The sequence below is a fragment of the Pituophis catenifer genome, unplaced genomic scaffold (assembly GCF_029215685.1).
Source record: "Pituophis catenifer annectens isolate HBS135680 unplaced genomic scaffold, rPitCat1.0.hap2 SCAF_3, whole genome shotgun sequence".
Lineage (NCBI taxonomy): Eukaryota > Metazoa > Chordata > Lepidosauria > Squamata > Colubridae > Pituophis > Pituophis catenifer.
In genome coordinates this window covers 209,387,042-209,409,302 of record NW_027256883.1, presented here as the reverse complement: position 1 = coordinate 209,409,302, position 22,261 = coordinate 209,387,042, and the positions used below count along the sequence as shown (strand labels likewise).

At 42.1% G+C, this 22,261-nt stretch overlaps 1 protein-coding gene and 1 pseudogene across 1 annotated transcript in view; one reads left to right on the top strand and one right to left on the bottom strand.

The window, feature by feature from the left end:
* Positions 1-1,479: 1,479 nt before the first annotated feature.
* On the bottom strand, positions 1,480-14,794 carry LOC139315474 (zinc finger protein 850-like; annotated as a pseudogene).
* A 4,213-nt stretch (positions 14,795-19,007) lies between these two features.
* The window catches only part of SRMS (src-related kinase lacking C-terminal regulatory tyrosine and N-terminal myristylation sites), a 48,269-nt gene continuing 45,015 nt past the window's right edge, over positions 19,008-22,261 (top strand). The window contains exon 1 of the mRNA XM_070940148.1: positions 19,008-19,363. Coding sequence (XP_070796249.1) covers positions 19,008-19,363 — 356 coding nt within the window. The remainder of the gene's footprint in view (positions 19,364-22,261) is intronic.

Sequence of the window (22,261 nt, the reverse complement as noted above, 5' to 3'; positions counted from 1 at the left end):
ATTCCAAGTTAAAAATTTACTTGCCATCTTTGACAATTTGAAGCTTTTGAAGCATTAGCTGAAGGTCATCTTTCACTTTGATCTTCGGTCTTGCCCCTCCCACTGCTTCTGATTTTGTAGTTTCTTGTGCTTTCATCTGGGCTTGCTGCACCTTTAATTCCTCTTGGCGTTTCGTTGCTGCTCGAGTCTGTCTTTGGTCCTTTGGTTCCTCTAGTTTGCCAAATAATTCCACATCCTGGGCAGAACTCATAAGTTGTAGTAAATCTTCTTCAACAATCGAGGCTCCTCCTTGAGCCTGTATCTGAGCCTGTGTAGTTTCTTTCGCTCCCTTTCTTGCTCTCTCTGTTTCCTTTTTTCTTCTGATTTCTGGAGAAAGTGAACCTCCAGCTTTTAATACATTAAAGTGAAAATCTCTTGCCTTCCATACTGTATTAAGACGAAATCTCTGTCCTGAATAATCCACCACCAATCCAGATGGAATCTCCCATCTATACTGTATCTGATGCTTTCTAAGTTCATCCACCAAAAAAGCATAGTCCTTCCTTGCTCTCAACATTTTGGGAGGAATTTCTTTCAATGTTAAAACTTCCTGCCCTGCCACATGAAGTTTATTTTTGTAAGAAGCCTGTAGAATCACATTTCTTAGCCTCCTTGTTGTAAAGTAAATTACAATGTCTTTTGGTAAATTTCTCTGCCTAGCCACCCATGAATTAACATGATAGATTTTATCAATTTGCCAATCCAGATCCTCCTTTCTTTCTTCAGTTATCTGTACAAAGGCTTCTGCAAAGATCTCTCTCAGATTCTCTTGGGTATTTTCTTTCAGACCTCTTACTCTTATAGCAAATTCCATCAATCTATATTGTATCATCATCACCTCTGAATCTGCTTTTTCTATCTGTGTCTGAACCTCTCCCATTTTATTCTCCAAGTTCACGTTTGATTGATTAATTTCCTCTAATCTTTCATCTAACCCTTCAATGTGGCTTGCCAAACCTTGAAATGCGAAAATAATGTCTTCTCTAATTTCCTTATTTCGAGCTTGAATTACATCTTTGATTTCTGTCATTTCTCCAGTTACTTTGTTCATTTTATCAGTCACCGCCTTCATTTTTTCATCAAAAGCAGAAGTAATTTTTTCTTCTAAAGTATAAACTTGCAGCTTTAAAGCTTGCTGCAAGGCTTCCAGAGTTAAAACTTGTGGTTCTACTGGACCTGTCAGAGATTGCGGTTTAGGTGGTGGAACAGGAGAACTCACAGTAATTTTGGCCCCAGCAGTTTTTATTTGTTTGAAAGCCATTTTCCAATTTTCAGTTCGAAATTAAAACTTTTACAACAGCCAGAACAAAGTCCCACAACTTAGCTCAATTTGCAATTAATTTCCAATCTTCAGTAAGTTTAAATTTATTTAGAGTCCAATTTAATTCTTCTTTCTTTTAAAGCAAATTCCGTTTATTGTCAGCACAGACTATCAGCACAGAGGAGTACTTTAGAGTTAACTTTCGTTACCACACCCAATTAGGAGCAATTTCCTTTCACTTTCTTCCCAGAGCAATCAAGAAGGAAGTATTCAATACACAGGAGTTAAAGTTTAATACTTGCAGTTAGAGTCCCTCCTGACTTCACTCTGCCTGCTTTTGTATCCAAAATGTTGTTAAATTGTTGCAGGGATGGTCGCGGCGTCTTGTTCTGCTGAAGCAGAAGCGTCCCGGGTCCGGAGCTTGTGCCAGGCTTCCAGGGAGCTCTCACCCTTCCAGCCCCAAGAATTTTTCCTGGGACTCTTGGGGACTTCTACCCAACCCTGGCTGCTCTTTCCCCTCTTTTCCCGAGGGGAAAATTTCCAAGCCACTAGACAGCAGATTTTCGCTGTTGTAGCGGCTTAACGAGATCGCGGAGCTAGCGCTCCAGAAGGAGCAGCCATCAACGCCTATGGTGCCACTGGAAGTCGGCGTCAGTAATCAATATTGAAGTAGCTTCTTATACCTTGATAAACTTTGGAGCACTTCATCCACAGCTGAACTGATTTTGCTGATTACTGAAACATGTTAGCCATGCTCTCCCATGTAGATTCTTACGTAGTTTTGGTTATTTCCATTTGTTCCGAAGGATTTTTGCCACCCGTACATTTCTAAATTTTCTTCTCTGTGAGAGGTTGAATCTTAGTGAATCATGATTAATCCTTTGATGTCGGTAGAGGTTTCCACTGTCAATAAAACTCTTTCCACACTCCATACAGTTATATGGTTTTTCTCCTGTGTGAATTCTTTGACGTTTACAAAGTGTCTATCCCGAGCAAAGCTCTTTCCACATTTCAGGCATTTGTAAGGTTTGTCACCAATGTGAATTTTTTGATATTGATGGAGGTGTCCACCAAGAGTGAAGCTCTTCCCACACTCCAGGCATTTCTAGGGTTTTTCTACAGTGTGAATTCTTTAATGGAGATGGAGAGGAACACCCCGAGTAAAGTTCTTTCCACACTCCAGGCATTTATAGGGTTTTTCTCCTGTGTGAATTCTTTGATAGTGACAGAGATGAACACCCTGAGTAAAGCTCTTTCCACACTCCAGGTATTTATATGGTTTTTCTCCTGTGTGAATTATTTGATGTTGATGAAGAACACCTTGAGTAAAGCTCTTTCCACACTCGACAATTATATGGTTTTTCTCCAATGTGAATTCTTTGATGTCGACGGAGGTGTCCACCCAGAGTAAAGCTCTTTCCACACTCCAGGCATTTGTAGGGTTTTTCTCCAGTGTGGATTCTTTGATGGAGACGGAGGCTTCCAACGTTAGAAAAGCTCTTTCCACACTCCAGGCATTTATAGGGTTTTTCTCCTGTGTGAATTCTTTGATGTTGACGGAGATGAACACTCTGAGTAAAGCTCTTTCCACACTCCAGACATTTATATGGTTTTTCTCCTGTATGAATTCTTTGATGTTGACGGAGGTATCCATCCCGAGCAAAGCTCTTTGCACACTCCAAGCATTTGTAGGGTTTTCCTCCAATGTGAATTCTTTGATGTTGACGGAGGTATCCATCCCGAGCAAAGTTTTTTCCACACTCCAGGCATTTGTAGGGTTTTTCTTCTGTGTGAATTCTTTTATGTGCACAGAGGTGTCCACTCTGAGTAAAGCTCTTTCCACATTCCACACATTTATATGGTTTTTCTCCTGTGTGAATTCTTTGATGTTGACGGAGGTGTTCATCCCGAGCAAAGCTCTTTCCACATTTCAGACATTTGTAGGGTTTTTCTCCAATGTGAATTCTTTGATGTTGGCGGAGGTGTCCGCCCAGAATAAAGCTCTTTCCACACTCCAGGCATTTGTAGGGTTTTTCTCCAGTGTGAATTATTTGATGGAGACGGAGGTTTCCACCCAGAGTAAAGTTCTTTCCACACTCCAGGCATTTATAGGGTTTTTCTCCTGTGTGAATTCTTTGATGTTGACGGAGTTGTCCACCCAGAGTAAAGTTCTTTCCACACTCCAGGCATTTATATGGTTTTTCTCCTGTGTGAATTCTTTGATGTTCACGCAGGTGAACAGCCTGAGTAAAGCTCTTTCCACACTCCAGGCATTTATATGGTTTTTCTCCTGTGTGAATTCTTTGATGTTCACGCAGGTGAACAGCCTGAGTAAAGCTCTTTCCACACTCCAGGCATTTATATGGTTTTTCTCCTGTGTGAATTCTTTGATGTTCACGGAGGTTTCCACCCTGAGTAAAACTCTTCCCACAATCCAGGCATTTGTAGGGTTTTTCTCCAGCGTGAATTCTTCGATGTTTATTAAAAATCCCCATCTGATTGAAGCTCTTTTGACAATCCTGACATTTATATAGTTTTTCGCCAGTGTGAATTCTTTGATGTTCATGGAAATGAACACCCTGAGTAAAGGTCTTTCCACATTCCCCATATTTATAAGGTTTTTCTCCTATGTGAATTCTTTGATGATTATCAAGAGTTCTCCTCAGAATGAAGCTCTTTCCACATTCCACACATTGATATGGTTTTTCTCCGGTGTGAATTATTTCATGTCTACAAAGATTTCCCCTCACACTGAAGCCCTTTCCACATTCCTGGCACTGATATGGTTTTTCTCCTGAGTGGGTTCTCAGATGGTTTTGAAGCTCCTGATCAGTTTTGAAGAGTTTTTCACATTCTGTGCATTCGTATTTCTTTTCTCCCTGGTGGTTTCTTCTTCTTCGGGGATTCCCGTGTTTTCCATCTATGCTGAAGGACTCTACGTGCTCCGGAAGCGTCTCGCGGGCGCCGCTTGTTCCCTCCTTCTCCCCGATTCTCCCTCTGGGCATCCCCCTTTCACGTGGTCCCCTTCGGCTCTGGCTCATCCTGTTTGCAGGCTGCTCTTCTGCAGCCACAGAGCGGCTGGGATTTCCTTCCCCCCGCTGCCTCCCCGGGGAAGCCACGCCTGAGGTGGGCAGGGCTGCTCCACGAGGCCGCTCCTCTCCTCTCGACCAGTGCTTTCTTCCTCCGCCAGCCTCGTCCGTCCTCCTGAAAGGGCAAAGGCAGAGGAGAGGCGCGTCAGGGCTTTGTCCCTTTCCCACCGAGAGAAGTCCCAATCCCGCCCGGAGAGGGAGACCTAAGCCACCACCTCTCACGAAACTTTCAAGCAGGTTGGAGGCAAGCAAATCCCTCCACCCTGTATTTCAGGACAGGACTCGGGTTCCACATCAGTCTCCCTCCCTCCATTTCTGCCCAAGAGTCTGCCAGGACAGACCCTCCGTCCAGATGCGCACTTACGCGGTGCGATATCCCCCCCAGTCACATCATTAAAATCCGGACGCTTGGCAACTGACATGTATTATTTAGGATGGCTGCAACGTCCCTGAATCTAGTATTGATGTAAAGGTGGGCAAGGCCGCTCCTCTCCTCTCGACGGCACTTTCTTCCTCAGCCAGGCTCGTCGGTCCTCCTGAAGGGGTGAAGGAGGAGGAGAGGCGCGTCAGGGCTTCGTTCTTTTTCCCCTGCGAGGAGTCCCAAGCCCGCCCAGGGAGGAAGGCCGAAGCCGACTCCTCTCACGGGCCTCACAGGCAGGCTGGAGGCAGGTAAATCTTTCAGGCCTGGCCTCGGGCTCCCCGTCAGCCTCCCTCCCGCCTTCTCTGCCTGGTAGTCTTAAAGCATCCCCTGCGCCCTACCTGTACCGGGTGTCAGTCAGGCCAGTCCTCGCACTTACACGTCAGGATATCCTCCCAGTGACATCATTAAAATCCGGCCGCTTGGCAACCGGCCTGTATTATTTAAGATGGCTGCAATGCCCCGAGTCACGTGCTCCCCCCAACTCTCTCTATCAGAGCCCCTCAGCCAAGCAAAGTCCATAAGGGTAAGCTGGATTCGCTGAACCCTATGGAGCGACTCATTTAAAAACTGCAAGGATTTCCTTAGCAAATGGAGACTTCTCAGTCATCCCGGCCATGGTTGTCCCAAAGGTGCTTTTTTTTTTCCAAGACACAACTGGATTTTCTCGTTTTTCTTTGAAGACGTTTCGCTTCTCATCCAAGAAGCTTCTTCAGCTCTGACTGAAGAATTCCGTTCCCCACCATCCAGTCAGAGCTGAAAAAGCTTCTTGGATGAGAAGGGAAATGTCTTGAAAGAAGAAACAAAGTCCAGTTGTCTCTTGAAAAAAAGCACCTTTGAGACAACCAAGACCATGAATTTATAAATCCTTCCATTCCCCACCATCCAGTCAGAGCTAAAGAAGCTTCTTGTACGAGAAGGGAAATGTCTTCAAACAAAAAACATAAAAGTCTAGTTGCCTCTTGAAAAAAAGAACCTTTGAGTTAACAAATAAAGGTTGAGAAATTGGGGTGACTCACTTAACAACTGCATTGCTTTGCAATGGAAACTCGGGTCCCAACTGTGTCATAAATCAAGGACTACCTGGATAGATAGATAAGATAGTTGATTAGATAGATAGAAAGATTAGATAGATTTAATGCATTGCACACAGAAACCACATATTTCTGCTCCACAGATCAATCTTTGTTACACTGTTGGGATCGCCATCTTGACTTTTTTGACCACCCCATTCACATAGTTAAGTGAATCTGGCTTCCCCATTGACTTTGCTTGTCAGAAGGTCGCAAAAATGGATCACATGACCCCAGGACATTGCAACTGTCATAAATATGATTCAATTGCCAACCATTCACAGGGATGCTGCAGTGGCCATAACTGTGAAACACGGACACAAATCCCTTTTTTCAGTGCCCTTGTAACTTCAAATGGTTACTAAATGAATTGTTGTAACTCAAGGACTACCCATATCATACTTGCTATATAACTAAAGAGGCCATCAAAGCTTCAGATATAGCATTTTAAGTGTCACACTGTCAAAAGTTTCCACTCCTCCCTTTCCCTCCTTTTCTCTCATTCTTTTTGCTGCAAAGGGTAATTATGCCATTTATTCATCATTTAGTTCTTTACTACATCTACTACTGATGTAAAAATTGGGTCTCCTAGCAATTCCAGTATAAAAGAGGAAGCTGAAAAAATAATACCGTAATAGTATGAACAATAGTTGTAGTAATAGTAGTATTATTAAAAGTATAGTAATAGTAGTATTAGAGGGTACAGTTCTCCAAACTCTGTATTGCTGCCAAAAAGCAGGGATTTGAGCCGGTGGTTAAAGCAAAATTTTTGATCCATAGTGGTTAAGGTACCAGGTTAGAAAGTAAAAGACTGTGAATTCCACCCCCACCCCAGGTATGAAAGTCTTTGGTGCTATACAGGTAGTCCTTGCTTCATGACTACTTCTTCAGTGACAATGGCACTGAAGGAGTGGTACTTATGACTGATCCGCAGTTGTGGCCATCGCAATACCTCTGCAGCCACATAATTGTACTTCGGAAGCTCAGTGAACGCTCCACACTTCCGACTGTCAATTTCAAGTAATCAAGTGATCATAATTTTCAGCTTGTTGACTTCAAACAAGCAAAATCGAGGGGGAAGCCAGCAGAAAGTCTGACACAGTCACATTTGTGTTTCAGGCATTCAGCAACCGCCTCACAATTCTGACCATTGCAGCATCCCATTGTCCTGGGATTTTTTTTTTTGCCAATGGGGAACCCAGCAGGAAATTGGAAGTTATGGTCACATAAGGTCCTTTCTTAATAACCACACAGTCCTCACTTAACAACAGGAACTGGGACTGCCATAATAGGCAACCCTAAGTGGCATACTCACATGGTTTTCAACTTATGAGTGAGTTGCTTAACAATGGAGTTTCTGTTTCTAGTTAGCATCATTAAGTGAGGACCACATGAATTGTTGTACTTCACAGTGGCCGGTATAATATATTTTAGATAGAGGTTACCTTTGGCTCTTGGGATAAGGAAATCTCCACAGAAAGTTGGTGCTAACAACCTTGAGTGTGAACATTACACTTGTTCTTTCCAAAACAAATTTTCCCTATAATATTTTCCAGAATTTAAGGAAGCCCAAGAACTTGCAAAAAATTCTTTTCTGTTACCAGATATTAAGGATTATTGAAAGAGAATTCACAGAAAAACCATCTATAGGTAGAGATCAATTGTCTGTAGCTAAATCTTCAAATTCCAAAGACTCCTCAGCTAAATTGTCTACAATCCACATAGGGTTTTTGATCGACAATAACAATCTTGCAGAGGTTCCGTTTAAAATATCCCTTTCTTCTAAACTAGCAGTTTAAATGTGGATTTTGGGGATAATTTTATAACCTTCACACATCTTCCTATTTTTCCCTTTTTCTGTGGTAAAAAACTTCCAGCTATTAGAGCAGTGTCTTTCAAACTCAGGAACTCTTAAGATGTGTGGACTTCAATTCTCAAAATTCCCCAGCGAGTCATGCTGGTTGGGGAATTCTGGGAATTGAAGTCCAAGCATCTTAAGAGTTGCTGAGTTTGAAAAATACTGTGTAGACAGATGGTTATCAACCAACCACACTTATTTTCTCCTTACTCTTTTATATGCTTTCCATTTTCCACTCTAGTTTTTGAAATATGGGACTTGAAAAAGTAGACACTATTCTAGAGGGAGAAAAAACCCATTCCCAGGGAATTTAATTTTTTCTCAGCAGATATACACTGGCTCCTTATGTTTAATTATTCCTCGAATGCTGGACAGCCTTTTTAATTCCTCTGTCAAGTTGCTCCTCAAAAAAGGCCGGGTTTGCATTGTGTTCATGCAATACACAACTGGTCATGCACCACCGCAGTCCATAGATGGCTCTGGATCCAGCAGATTCACCTCAATTTTTTTTTGCGGAGGGGAGGTGGGAGTGTATTCGTTTCTAATTTTGCTCCAGGAAATTACTAATAAAGCTGTTTTCTTTCTGAAACACATTTTGATCCATATATTTCTCCTGCCTCCTTTCTCCTGGCTATGGCTTCCTCCATAAAAATTCAGTTATCTCTTTCTGTATTATTCAGAAAATATTACCCTCCTTCACCAAACCAGCTGTCATTCTAAAATACAAGCATGGTCAAAGTGATGTGGAAAAGTAAAAAATGTGGTAACCTAACTTTTTCACCTGCCCTTTAAGTTCAGGATTTCCAGTACTTTTAAACCTTATCAGCTCTCAAAGATAAGTGAACCTTTTAAGAAGCCATCTTAAGTGTTCTCCATATTACCCTCCTTCACCAAACCAGCTGTCATTCTAAAATACAAGCATGGTCAAAGTGATGTGGAAAAGTAAAAAATGTGGTAACCTAACTTTTTCACCTGCCCTTTAAGTTCAGGATTTCCAGTACTTTTAAACCTTATCAGCTCTCAAAGATAAGTGAACCTTTTAAGAAGCCATCTTAAGTGTTCTCCATATTAACGCTTTGCCTTTAATAAAGTTTTCCAACCCTGAATGCAGATTACTCGCAAGTTCTTCCTTGATCCATGTTCAATTTTATTTTTAGACATCATGTTTCCTTGGGTGATTTTCCCAGTTTATTTCTGGGTTGCAGGACCTGGTTTGATTTTGTTTTCGTCTTGCTCCGATAATAAGCAATTCTCCATTTGGATTCTTGAAGATCTTACACAGATCCTGTCCTGACTGGCTTCATTCATGAGTTATTAGCAAAAAGTTGGACTTTATTTTCAATTCCACCCCTTGGCCTCCATTCCACACGTTTTCAAAAATAGCTCACAGGCACACCCTAAAGTTTCTTTTTTATTTTTCATCGCTTATTTAACTTTAGCACTTTTCTTTCATCCTCATCTAGTCAAAATCCAGTTTCTGAAGGAGGCCTTAGTTTCTATCATAGTTCCCTTGATGTGGCTTATTAGCCAAGCTAATAGCATGTTTGTCTTAATTGTACTTTTCCAATGGAAAGTATATGCTGTATATGCTCACTAAGACATGCTTTCTATTGGTCTCCTTACCTGTACATTTGCTTTTTCTTTTCTAGTAAAACTTAACTTTTCTTACAATTAAATTTAATTTTGTTACATGGGCCCAGAGTTCAAGACTATCAAGATCCATCTGGTTCCTGAGCCTATATTTGGGGTGTTGGCTATTGATGCCATCTTGGTGTCATCTGCAAATCTGATGAGTTCTTCTTATATCTCATCTAGTTGTTTATGAAGATGTTGAAATGTACTGGGCCTAAGACAGAACTGTGGGGAACCGCACTGCTTATTTCACTCTATAGATACAGTTCCATTAAGGACTGGGTCTTGAGAGTGGTTTATCTGAAAGATATGAATCCAGCTGGCATTGATGCTATCTAACCCACATTTTTATAATTTATCAAATAGTAGGCTGTAGTCTACTTTCTCAAATGCCTTACTGAAATCCAAGTATACTATATCCACAGCATTTCACTGGTCCACTAATTTAATGATTTTGTGAAAGAATAAGTAAAATTTGCCTGCTTACTAAGTGATTTCAAGTCAATTACAGGTAGTAAGATTATCTTATGTCATGTGTTCAAACATTCCTCCTTCTGTTGCCTTAAATATAGTAATTGGCAAAACTTAACAAGGTCTCTAAAGCTGGATCACAAAGCTACGTTGGAGAGAGGGGTTACATTTGGCACTGAGAAGATACCTGAAAGGAAGCAGCTTTGGATACTGTGGCATACTGTACATCTGGCTTTCTCTGCTTGCTGCCCATCAGCTGTGGGAGATGTATTCCAGCCAAGATGGAAAGGCTGAGATGCAAGAAGTTCATACTTGGGATATATTTACAGAGCCAGGAAGAGAAGATAAAGGGGCTGTTGCTGTTGAAGGTTGGCTTAGCATGAACCTCTACTACTGAAAGGGAAAGACTGACTCTGGCCCACCTTGCTAAGTAATATATTAAACTACAGCACTACTGAATTAAATTTGCAATGATTATATAAGAATGTACAATTGAATACTGTTGCACTCATATCCCTTGCACAATCTGCAAGATGTGGACTCATTTGTAAGAAAAAGGTGATGAGGCAAAACACTTAATAATTTGAAATATAATTCAAATTACACTATGAGGTAACACAGAACTGCAAAACGGCTAAACAAACCATAACAGCAGTAAAACAATACTAAAACCCATGTTAACTGTGGTTACTATTTACTGACTAGTTATGGAAAGTACAGTAAAGTGTTTCAGAAATTTATGTATCTTGGAATATTTGAGTTGATGATACAGTCCTTGCTCAGGTTGACACATACTATTTGAGATGGCAATGAAGTGTAAGTATCCAGAAACGTGCCTTTTTACGTTTAATTACGTCGGTAATCAATATTGAAGTAGTTTCTTATACCTTGATAAACTTTGGAGCAGTTCATCCACAGCTGAACTGATTTTGCTGATTACTGAAACATGTTAGCCATGCTGTATCCATTTATAAGGTTCCTCTGCCATGTAGATTCTTACATAGTTTTGGTTATTTCCATTTGTTCCAAAGGATTTTTCCCACTCCGTACATTTCTAAATTTTCTTCTCTGTGAGAGGATGAATCTTGGTGAATCATGATTAATCCTTTGATGTCAGTAGAGGTTCCACACTACAGGAATTTATATGGTTTTTCTCCTGTGTGAATTGTATGACGTTGAAGTAGGTGTCCATTCCGAGCAAAGCTCTTTCCACATTTCACGCATTTCTAAAGTTTGTCTCCACGGTGATTTTTCTGATGTTGACGGAGGTGTCCACCAAAAGTAAAGGTCTTTCCACACTCCAGGCATTTATAGGGTTTTTCTCCAGTGTGAATTCTTTGATGGAGACGGAGATGAACATCCTGAGTAAAGCTTTTTCCACACTCCAGGCATTTGTAGGGTTTTTCTCCAGTGTGGATTCTTTGATGGAGACGGAGGCTTCCAACGTCAGTAAAGGTCTTTCCACACTCCAGGCATTTATAGGGTTTTTCTCCTGTGTGAATTCTTTGATGTTGACGGAGGTGTTCATCCCGAGCAAAGCTCTTTCCACACTCCAGGCATTTGTACAGTTTTTCTCCAGTGTGAATTATTTGATGGAGACGGAGGTTTCCATTCCAAACAAAGCTCTTTCCACACTCCAGACATTTATATGGTTTTTCTCCTGTGTGAATTCTTTGATGTTCACGGAGTTGAACAGCCTGAATGAAACTCTTTCCACAATCCAGGCATTTGTAGTGTTTTTCCTGTGTGAATTCTTTGATGTTGACGGAGTTGTCCACCCACAATAAAGCTCTTTCCACACTCCAGGCATTTATAGGGTTTTTCCCGTGTGAATTCTTTGATGTTCACCGAGGTGTCCACCCTGAATAAAACTCTTTCCACAATCCAGGCATTTATATGGTTTTTCTCCTGAGTGGGTTCTCAGATGGTTTTGAAGCTGCTGATTGGTTTTGAAGAATTTTTCACATTCTGTGCATTCGTATCTCTTTTCCCCCTGGTGGATTCTTCTTCTTTGGGGATTCCTGCCTTTTCCGTCTATGCTGAAGGACTCTACATGCTCCAGAAGTGTCTCGGGGGCACTGTTTGTTCCCTCCTTCTCCCCAATTCTCCCTCTGGGCATCCCCCTTTCACGTGGTCCCCTTCGGCTCCGACTCATCCTGTTTGCACACGGCTCTTCTGCATCAATGGAGCGGTCAGGAATTTCTTCCTGCCGCAGCCTCCCGGGCAAGCCACGCCTGAGGTGGGCCGGGGTGCTGCACGAGGCCAGTTCTCTCCTCTCAGCCAGTGCTTTCTTCCTCCGCCGGGCCCGTTCGTCCTCCTGAAAGGGCAAAGGAGGAGGAGAGGCACATCAGGGCTTTGTCCCTTTGCCAGCAAGAGAAGTTCCAAGCCTGCCTGACGAGGGAGACCAAAGCCGCCACCTCCCACGGAACTTTCACGCAGGCTGGAGCAGGCAAATATTTCTGCCCTGCATTTCAGGACAGGACTCGTGTTCCACTTCAGCCTCCCTCCCTCCCTGCCCGGCAGTCTGCCAGGTGAGACCCTCCGTCCAGATGCGCACTTATGCGTTGCAATATCCTCCCAGTCACATCATTAAAATCTGTGGGCTTGGCAACGGACATGTATTATTTAGGATGGCTGCAACGTCCCCGAATCACGTGATCCCCCCTCTCAGAGCTTCACAGCCAAGGGAAGTCCATAGGGAAAGCTAGATTCGTTTAACAGCGGAGTGATTCATTTAAAACCTGCAAGGATTTGCTTAACAAATAGAGGTATCTACAGAGATTCTCAGTTATCCAGATCATGGTTGTCTCACAGGTGCTTTTTTTCAAGAAGCAACTGGGCTTTCTGGTTCCAAGAATCTTCTTCAGCTCTGACTGGATGGGGAGGAGGAGGTGAATAAAAGGATTTATAAATTCCCCGCTATCCAGTCAGAGCTGAAGAAGCTTCTTGGAGGAGAAGGGAAAGATATATTCAAAGAACATAAAGTCCAGTTGCCTCTTGAAAAAGCACCTTTGGGTTAACAAAGAAAGATTGAGAAATTGGGGTGACTTACTTAACAACTTCATTGCTTAGCAATGGAAATTCTGCTCCCAACTGTGTCATTAGTGAAGGACTACCTGGATGGATGGATGGGTGGGTGGATGGATAGATAGATAGATGATAGATAGAAAGGAAGGTAGGTAGGTAGGTAGGTAAGTAGATTTAATGTATTGCACACAGAAACCACATATTTCTGCTCCACAGATCGACCTTTGTTACACTGTTGGGATCGCCATCTTGACTTTTTTGACCACTCCATGTGCGAAACCTGCTGTTTTCTTCTTATCTTGCTTCAACCTGTACTGGTGAATGATTGCAACAATTTCTTAAATTTTATTTCCCTCATTTAAAGTTTGTCTTTAAATACAATTTACAACTTACAACCACAAAAATTCTGTTGCTAAACAAGACTGTTATTAAGTGAGTGTTGCCCCATTTTATGACATTTCCTGCCATTGTTGTTAAGTGAATCATTGCAGTTATGTTAATAACATGGTTGTTAAGTGAATCTGGCTTCCCCATTGACTTTGCTTGTCAGAAGGTTGCAAAAGGGGATCACATGACCCCAGGACACTGCAACTGTCATAAATATGATTCAATTGCCAAGCGTCCAGAGGGATGCTGCAATGGCCATAACTGTGAAACACGGACACAAGTCTCTTTTTTCAGTGCCCTTGTAACTTCAAATGGTCACTAAATGAATTGTTGTAACTCAAGGACTATTATTCTTCCTCTATGGCTAAAGAGGGTGGCCATCAAAGCTTCAAATTCAGGATTTTAAGTGTCAAAATGTCAAAAGGGTCCTCTCCTCCCTTTCCCTCCTTTTCTCTCAGTCCTTTTGCTGCAAAGGGTAATTATACCATTTATTCATCATTTAGTTCTTTATTGCCACTACCTGCAAAGATTTCGCCCCCAGATTCTTCTGATTTACCCTTTGTTTGAGTAAAAACATCTCTAAAGGGCATACCTTCAAAAAAAGAGGAACATACATTTTAATAAGATGTAAGTCCTACTGACAGTATAGGAATGACGTTTGGGTGAACAAAATGTATAATATTACGCTGCTTAGGGGCCTTTTCCTTAAGTAGCAGGCAAGATTGGTCAGGCTGAGGTAAGATGTAATTGAAGGAAGAGAGAGAGCATCATAGCTATATAAACCCCTCAAGAAGGTTTTCGCTATTTATCTTATTACCCACATCTAGTATTGATGAAAAGGTGGGCAAGGCTGCTCCGCGAGGGCGCTCCTCTCCTCTCGGCCGGCGCTTTCTTCCTCAGCCGGGCTCGTCGGTCCTCCTGAAGGGGCGAAGGAGGCGGAAAGGCGCGTCAGGGCTTCGTTCTTTTCTCCCCCGCGAGGAGTCCCAAGCCCGCCCAGGGAGGAAGGCCGAAGCCGACTCCTCTCACGGGCCTCACAGGCAGGCTGAAGGCGGGAAAACCTTTCAGGCGGGGCCTCGGGCTCCCCGTCAGCCTCCCTCCCGCCTTCTCTGCCTGGTAGTCTTAAAGCAGGGATCTCCCACCTTGGCAACTTTAAGACTTGTGGACTTCAACTCCCAGAATTCCTCAGCCATGTTTGCTGGCTCTGGAATTCTGGGAGTTGAAGTCCGTAAGTCTTAAAGTTACCAAGGTTGGAGACGCCTCTTAAAGCGTCCTCTGCGCGCTACCAGCCAGACCCTCCGTTTCGTCGTCCACCCGCAAAAGCCTTTAGCGTATCCCAGGATTGCAATGCTGAAGACTCAGCAGGAAAATGGGGAGCGTTTTTTTTTCTTCTTCTCCCGCCTGTCTTTTTTCTCGGTCTGTGCTGAACTTAAGAAAAAGCTTGGGGCGGGTGGGGCGGAGGGATCCATCCCGAGCCTCCTACCGCCTCGCCTTTCAGGCCGGGCCTCGGGCTTCCCGTCATCCTCCTTCCCTGCCCGGGAGTCTTAAAGCGTCTCCCGCGCCCTACCTGCAGCTGGTATCCGTCAGGCCAGTTCTCGCACTTAGCCTCGCGATATCCTCCCAGTGACGTCATTAAAATCCGGCCGCTTGCAACCGGCCTGTATTATTTAAGATGGCTGCAACGCCCCGCGTCACGTGATCACCACCTCTCAGACCCTCTCAACCAAGCAAAGTCCTTAAGGGAAAACTGGATTCGCTGAACCTCGTTGAGCGATTCATTTAAAAACTGCAAGGATTTGTTTAACAACTGGAGACTTCTAAGTCATCCCGGCCATGGTTGTTCCAAAGGTGCTTTTTTTTTCCTCAAGAGGCAACTGGACTTTCTGGTTTTTCTTTGAAGACGTTTCGCTTCTCATCCAAGAAGCTTCTTCAGCTCTGACAAGAATTCCGTTCCCCGCCATCCAGTCAGAGCTGAAGAAGCTTCTTGGATGAGAGGGGAAATTTCTTCAAAGAAAAAACATAAAAGTCCAGTTGCCTCTTGAAAAAAAGCACCTTTGAGACAACCATGACTATGACTCCTATGACTATGACTATTTATAACTCCTTCCATTCCCCACCATCCAGTCAGAGCTTAAGAAGCTTCTTGGATGAGAAGCAAAATGTCTTGAAAGACAAAACATAAAGTCCAGTAGCCGCTTGAAAAAAAGCACCTTTGGGTTTTATTTATTTATTTATTTATTTTTAAAATTTTTATACCGCCCCCTCTCCCGAAGGACTTGGGGCGCTGAACTTCCAAAATTAAAAAACATACAATATAAACATTAAAAATACTATAAAACAAAATTAAATTTATCTTTGGCTTCCAACATTTAAAAACCTCTTACCCATAAAATTCACCAATTAAAAGATTTTTAACCCAGGGTTAACAAAGAAAGGTTGAGAAATTGGGGTGACTCACTTAACATCTGCATTGCTTAGCAATGGAAATTCAAGTCCCAACTGTGTCATAAGTCAAGGACTATCTGGATAGATAGATAGATAGATAGATAGATAGATAGATAGATAGATTTAATGTATTGCACATAGGAACCACATATTTCTGTTCCACAGATCAATCTTTGTTACGCTGTTGGGATCGCCATGTTACTTTTTTGACCACTCCGTGTGCGAAACCTGCTGCTTTCTTCTTATTTTGCTTCAACTTGTGCTGGTGAACGATCGCAACATTTTTTTTCATTATATCTCCTTTAGTGTAAAATTTGTCTTTAAATACAGGTAGTTCTCAACTTAAACCACAAAAATTCTATTGCTAAACAAGACCGTTTTTAAGTGAGCTTTGCCCCATTTTATGACATTTTCTTCCATTGTTGTTAAGTGAATTATTTATTTATTTATTTATTTATTTATTTATTTATTTATTTATTTTTCAGATTTCTATACCGCCCTTCTCCTTTCGGAATCATTGCAGTTAAGTTAATAACATGGTTGTTAAGTGAATCTGGCTTCCCCATTGAAAGTTGCAAAAGGGGATCACATGACCCCATGACATTGCAACTGTCATAAATATGATTCAATTGCCAAGCATCTACGGGGATGCTGCAATGGCCAGAACTGTGAAGAACGGACACAAGCCCCTTTTTTCAGTGCCCTTGTAACTTCAAATGGTCACTAAATGAATTGTTGTAACTGAAGGATATCATACTTGCTCTATGGCTAAAGAGGCCATCAAAGCTTCAGGTCTAGCATTTTAAGTGTCAAAATGTTAAAAGGGTCCTCTCCTCCCTTACCCTCCTTTTCTCTCATTCCTTTTGCTGCAAAGGGTAATTATAATGCCATTTATTCATCATTGACTTCTTTATTGCCACTAACTACAAAGATTTCGCCCCTAGATTCTTCGGATTTACCCTTTGTTGGAGTCAAAACATCTCTAAAGGGCATACCTAAAACAAAAAAAAGGAACATACATTTTAATAAGATGTAAGTCCTACTGGCAGTATACGAATGACTTTTGGGTTAACAAGATGCTCAGGGGCCTTTTCCTTAAGTAGCAGGCAAGATTTGGTCAGGCTGACGTAAGATGTAATTTCAAGAAGAGAGAGAGCATCATCATACCTATATGTACCCTTCAAGAAGGCAGTCCCTATTTATTTGATTACCCACATCTAGTATTGATGTAAAAATTGGGTCTCCTAGCAATTCCAATGTAAAAAAGGAAGTTGAAAAAATAGTAATAGTATAAACAATAGTTGTAGTGATAGTAATATTAATAGATGTAGTATAAAAGCACTATTATTAATACCGTAGTATAGTAATAGTAGTATTAGAGGGTACAGTTCCCCAAAGTCTATATTGCTGCCAAAATGGAGGGATTTGTGACAGTGGTTAAGGCAAGTTTTTTGGTCTAGTGGTTAAGGCACCAGGTTAGAAAGTAAAAGACTGTAAATTCCCCCCCCCCCCCCAGGTATGAAAGTCGATTAGGTGACTTTGGGCCAATCAGCAGAAGACTGTGAGTTTTAGTCCCACCTTAATCATGAAAGCTGGTTGGGTGACCTTGAGCCAATCACCAGATGATGATGAGTTGTAATCCCACTTTAGGCATGAAAGCTGGCTGGGTGACTTTGTGCCAGTCACTCTCTCTTAGCCCAACCCACCTCACTGGGTTGTTATTGTGGGGAAAATAGGAGGTGGAAGTGTGTTGGATATGTTCTCCACCTTGAGTTACTTGAAAAAATAATAAAGGCTGGATAAAAATCTAATAAATAAATAAACTAATCAAAGGTTTTCATCACTGGGGAAGTTAACACAGGTGAAGAAAAGGGATGGTAGGTGAGTTTTGCAATCACCCATAAAGCAGAGATTGCAATCATGAGAGCAATCAGAAACAGGATATACATAATTTGTATGCTTTGCTTGGAATTCAAATCGGAAATAGCCAATTTTACAATCTAGCACATCTCTTAATCTCAGCTACTTTAAGATGTGTGGACTTCAACTCCCAAGATTCCATGCTGGCTAGGGGATTCTGGGAGTTGAAGTCCATGCATCTTAAAGTGGCTGAGACCGAGAAACACAGATCTAGCATATTATCTAGGTGCAGTGCAGTGCAGTGGTGGGTTTCAAAAATTTTTACTACCTGTTCTGTGGGTATGGTTTGGTGGGTGTGGCATGGTTTGGTGGGCGTGGCTTGGTGGGCGCAGCAGGCGAAGGATACTGTAAAATCTCCATTCCCTCCCCACTCCAGGGGAAGGATACTGTAAAATCCCCATTTCCTCCTGATCAGCTGAGACTTGGGAGGCAGAGAATAGATGAGGGCGGGGCCAGTCAGAATTTTTACTACCGGTTCTCCAAACTACTCAAAATTTCTCCAGAACTGGTCAGAACCTGCTGAAACCCACCTCTGATGCAGTGATATGCTTTGAAGATCCATTATTAATCAGTATAAATTTAAGATTAAAAATCACAGCTGAGAGAGAGAAAAAGGCAAGAAAGTATTTCCCGGTTGCTATTTGGAAGGATCATATTAACAGATTTCTCAGCGTTATTTCACAAGAGTGTTTTTAAAGGCATTGCAAATGCTGCATTCTCAAGAATATCTCCAAGGTGCTTTTTCCAAAAAGCAGCTGGACTTTCTTTGTTTCTTCTTTGAAAAATATTGTGCTTTTCATCCAAGAAGCTTCTTCAGTTCAGAAGCTTCTTGGATGAGAAGCAAAACATTTTCAAAGAAGAAACCAAGAAAGTCCAATTCCCTTTTGGAAAAAAGCACCTTTGCTGGGATAGCCATGACCTGGACGATTGAGAATCTCAAGGATAGACTTCTTGATGGCCACGAAAAGTGAATGGAAAGACTCTGTAAGAAATGATGTGGAAATGAGTGCTAATTTAGAGCGTAGCCCGAGAGGTGAGTGAGTTGATTGGGTAATAAACAAACATCCAGCTGAGACGGATGTGGTGGCAAGCCTAAACTTATGAGCTCAGCCTGCAGCAAACAAGTTACACCTGAACATCAAGTCTCACTTTGAGAAGCAAAGAGTTCCCGTGGCCTACAAACACATTCAGGTATCCAAGGATCCAGGAAGCATCTCACTTCACTTCTGCTGGCTCTGGGAGAGAGAAGACGGGAAGGCAACCTTGACTCATTGATCCACGAGCAATGAAAGAAGAAGCTATGAAGGTGACCAGACTTTCCTTCTTCACTCCGAGCAGCCTGTTGGAAGAGCAGAGCTAAATCTCCTTGGAGAAACTTCCCCAGAAAGGGATGGACAATTTCATCCGAAAACACTTGCATTTCTTTCAAACGTTTTGGAACAAGTGCGTGTCCAACGGAGCCTCTGGTAACCGTTCTTTAGAGTCCTGGGAACCGATCCCAGGATCCTTACATCCCACGCTGGATCCTGACCCTGCTGAAGACAGAGCTTCCCTCCGTGGGGTGCTATACAACTACACTGCCAAGAATGCCGAGGAGCTGAGTGTCACTAGAGGGGACAAACTTTATGTCCTCAAAGAAGAAGGGGGTTATGTCCTAGCAAGGCGCTTCTCTGGAGACAGAGTCGTGGGCTATGTTCCAGCCAGCTATATCAGCAAAGGCAGCGATGAACCGGCCAGCCATCAATCGTAAGTACCTAAAACTTGGGACTGTCACTTGTCATCCCTATACCTCAAAAATCTTCTAAAATGAGAAGTGCGATGCAATATTTAGGAAGGCAGGTTTGGGGAGCCAAACAGGCAAAGCTACTTATTAAATAGCAATCTTGAGGGTGGAAACATCAAAATGGCCACTAGAGGGCTTCTTAAGAGAGATTTTCATACCTCTTTACTGCCCTCTAGTGGTTGTCCTGAAGCTTGAAGCCCAGATATTGTAGCCTTATAGCAATTAGTCTTCCCTATCATTCCCCTGCGCTTCCTGCTCCCTCTCCACCCATCTTTTAATCCGTGTTATTGTACTTTTAGTGTTTGTTTTTGTTTCAGTGCTTTGCTAGTGTTATGTTTGCATTTTTTATCATTTTTTCCCCCCGCTTTACTGTTGTAAGCCACCCAAGAATAGCCCAACGGTGAGATGGGCGGCAAATCAATTTAACAAATAAATATAATAAATAAATCTGATGAGCAGCAATAATAGAAAGAGCATGCCCAATAGGCAACAAAATTTTATAGATAATTAGCTGAGGTTCATGTGGATGTGCTAAATAGCTCCCATTGTAAAAGAGAGAACATATTTTTTTTCTTTACAATTGCTTGATTGAGCTTCTTTGTATGTGATGCAGGCCACAGTCAATTAAGCTGAGTTAAAAATTGCTATTAGAGTAAGAGAATGCTTGCTAAGCAATGGGCATATCAGAAAAAAGCTGTGTGAATTTTAATATTTCTATTTATCTGTCCTAGATTCCTTACTTCCTCAGATCTTGCTAGAGATACAGTACAGGTGGTCCTTGACTTACAACAGTTCATTTAGTGACCACTCAAAGTTGCAAGGCCACTGAAAAAAGTGACTTACCACCATTTTTCACATTTATGACCATTGTAGCATCCCTGGGATCATGAGATCAAAATTCAGCTGCTTGGCAACTGATTCATATTTATGACGGTTGCCTTGTCCCAGGGTCATGTGATCTTTTGCGACCTTCTGACAAGCAAATGGGGAAGCCAGATTCACTTAACATCCGTGGTATTAAATTAACAACTGCAGTGATTCATTTAACAACAGTGGCAAGAAAGATTGCAAAATGGGATAAAACTCAACCCATGTCTCACTTAGGAACAGAAATTTTGGGCTCAATTGTGGTCGTTAGTCGAGGACTACCTGCATTTCCTCACTCCAAGGCCTTTGGATGGATATTTATGGAAATATCTTGCTGTCCTCACGTGTATCAGAGGAAGTTAGGATTAGATTTAGAATTTAGAATAAATTTATTGTCACTTTGAATATATACACTAATCGGCATACATTAAACTGATTGTTTTACAGGTAGGATAAATCTTCAAGGAAGTTAATCATTTTTCCTAAGGCAGGCTGAAAGCAAATGTGACCAATCCTGGGGAATATTATTTGTGTAAAATAGTCTCCCTACAATTTGCACCTTCCAATGCTTAGAATGTCTACCCCGTAGGGATCAAGAACAAGCAGAGAATTCTGGGACTTGTAGTCAGTAGGCTAACTGGAGAGCACCATCTTGAAGAAAGCTGGTGTCACTCATAGGTCAATTGGTGAGTTCCTTGAAAAAGCTTAGAGCCCAAATTCAAATTAAGCAGCGTCTCACAGCTTAACCTATGAAAAGGATGCATCCAGCAGTATCTTTTTCTAAATTAGGAAACGGGGTATAAATCATTCCATATAGATCGAATCCCTAGTGCCGCGTAACGGGTTGAGCTCCTGTTATTTGTCCCAGCTTCTGCCGACCTAGCATTTCAAACGCACATAAAAAAATGCAAGTAGAAAAATAGGGACCACCTTTGTTGGGAAGGTAACAGCGTCCCGTGTGCCTTTGGCATTTAGTCATGCTGGCCACATGACCACGGAGACGTCTTCGGACAGCGCTGGCTCTTCGGCTTCGAAACGGAGATGAGCACTGCCCCCTAGAGTCGGGAACGACTAGCACATATGTGCGAGGGGAACAAAGCTAGATCAAAGCTACTCAGTGATGGATCTTGTTGTGATACTCGTTCCCATCCTAGAGAGCCAGTTTGTCTAGTGGTTAAGGCACGAGCCTAGAAAGCAGGAGACCGTGAGTTCAAGTCCTGCCTTATGCATGAAAGCCAGCTGGGTGACTTTGGGCCAATCACCAAGAGATGGTGAGTTCGAGTCCTACCTTAGGGATGAAAACCAGCTGGGTGACTTGGGGCCAGTCACTCTGACTCAGCCCAACCCACCTCATTCGGTTGCTGTTATGGGGAAAATAGGAGGAGGAAGGTGTTTTGGATATGTTCACCACCTTGAGTTATTAAAATAATAAATAAACAAGCAAACAAACAAATAAATAAAACCATCCTGAAAGGTGAAAATAGAAACCCTGCAAGATGAGTTAGAATCCCAGTTGGTGCTGCAGCCTGTTGGACCCACTTGGAGACCTCTGTGGATTAGATAAAATCATTCTAGAATCATTCTGGATTGAAATTTATCAAGGAGAGAAGCAACGTAGAACTAAGGAGTAATTTCCTGTCAGAACAATTAATCCGTGGAGGTGCTTGCCTCCAGAAGTTGTGGGTGCTCCAACATGGTATTTAAGAAAAGATTGAACAACTATTTATCTATTAAATCCAAGTCTGATGCTCGAGCTCAGTGTTGACGAATGGAAAGTCCGATCAAAAACGAAATGGTGGCTCAAATGATTGATGATACACTACCAAATCATTTTTGACTCCTAGCGAATCATGATTGACATTTTCCATGATGATCTATCTCTAGCCGGGTTCTGGGTTTGTTTATGGAATGTTTATGCCTGTGCTGATCTGATTTGAAACTGGCTCATTGGCCATTTTTAATCATATAAGCCTCCATATTTTTTTTTGTTGTAA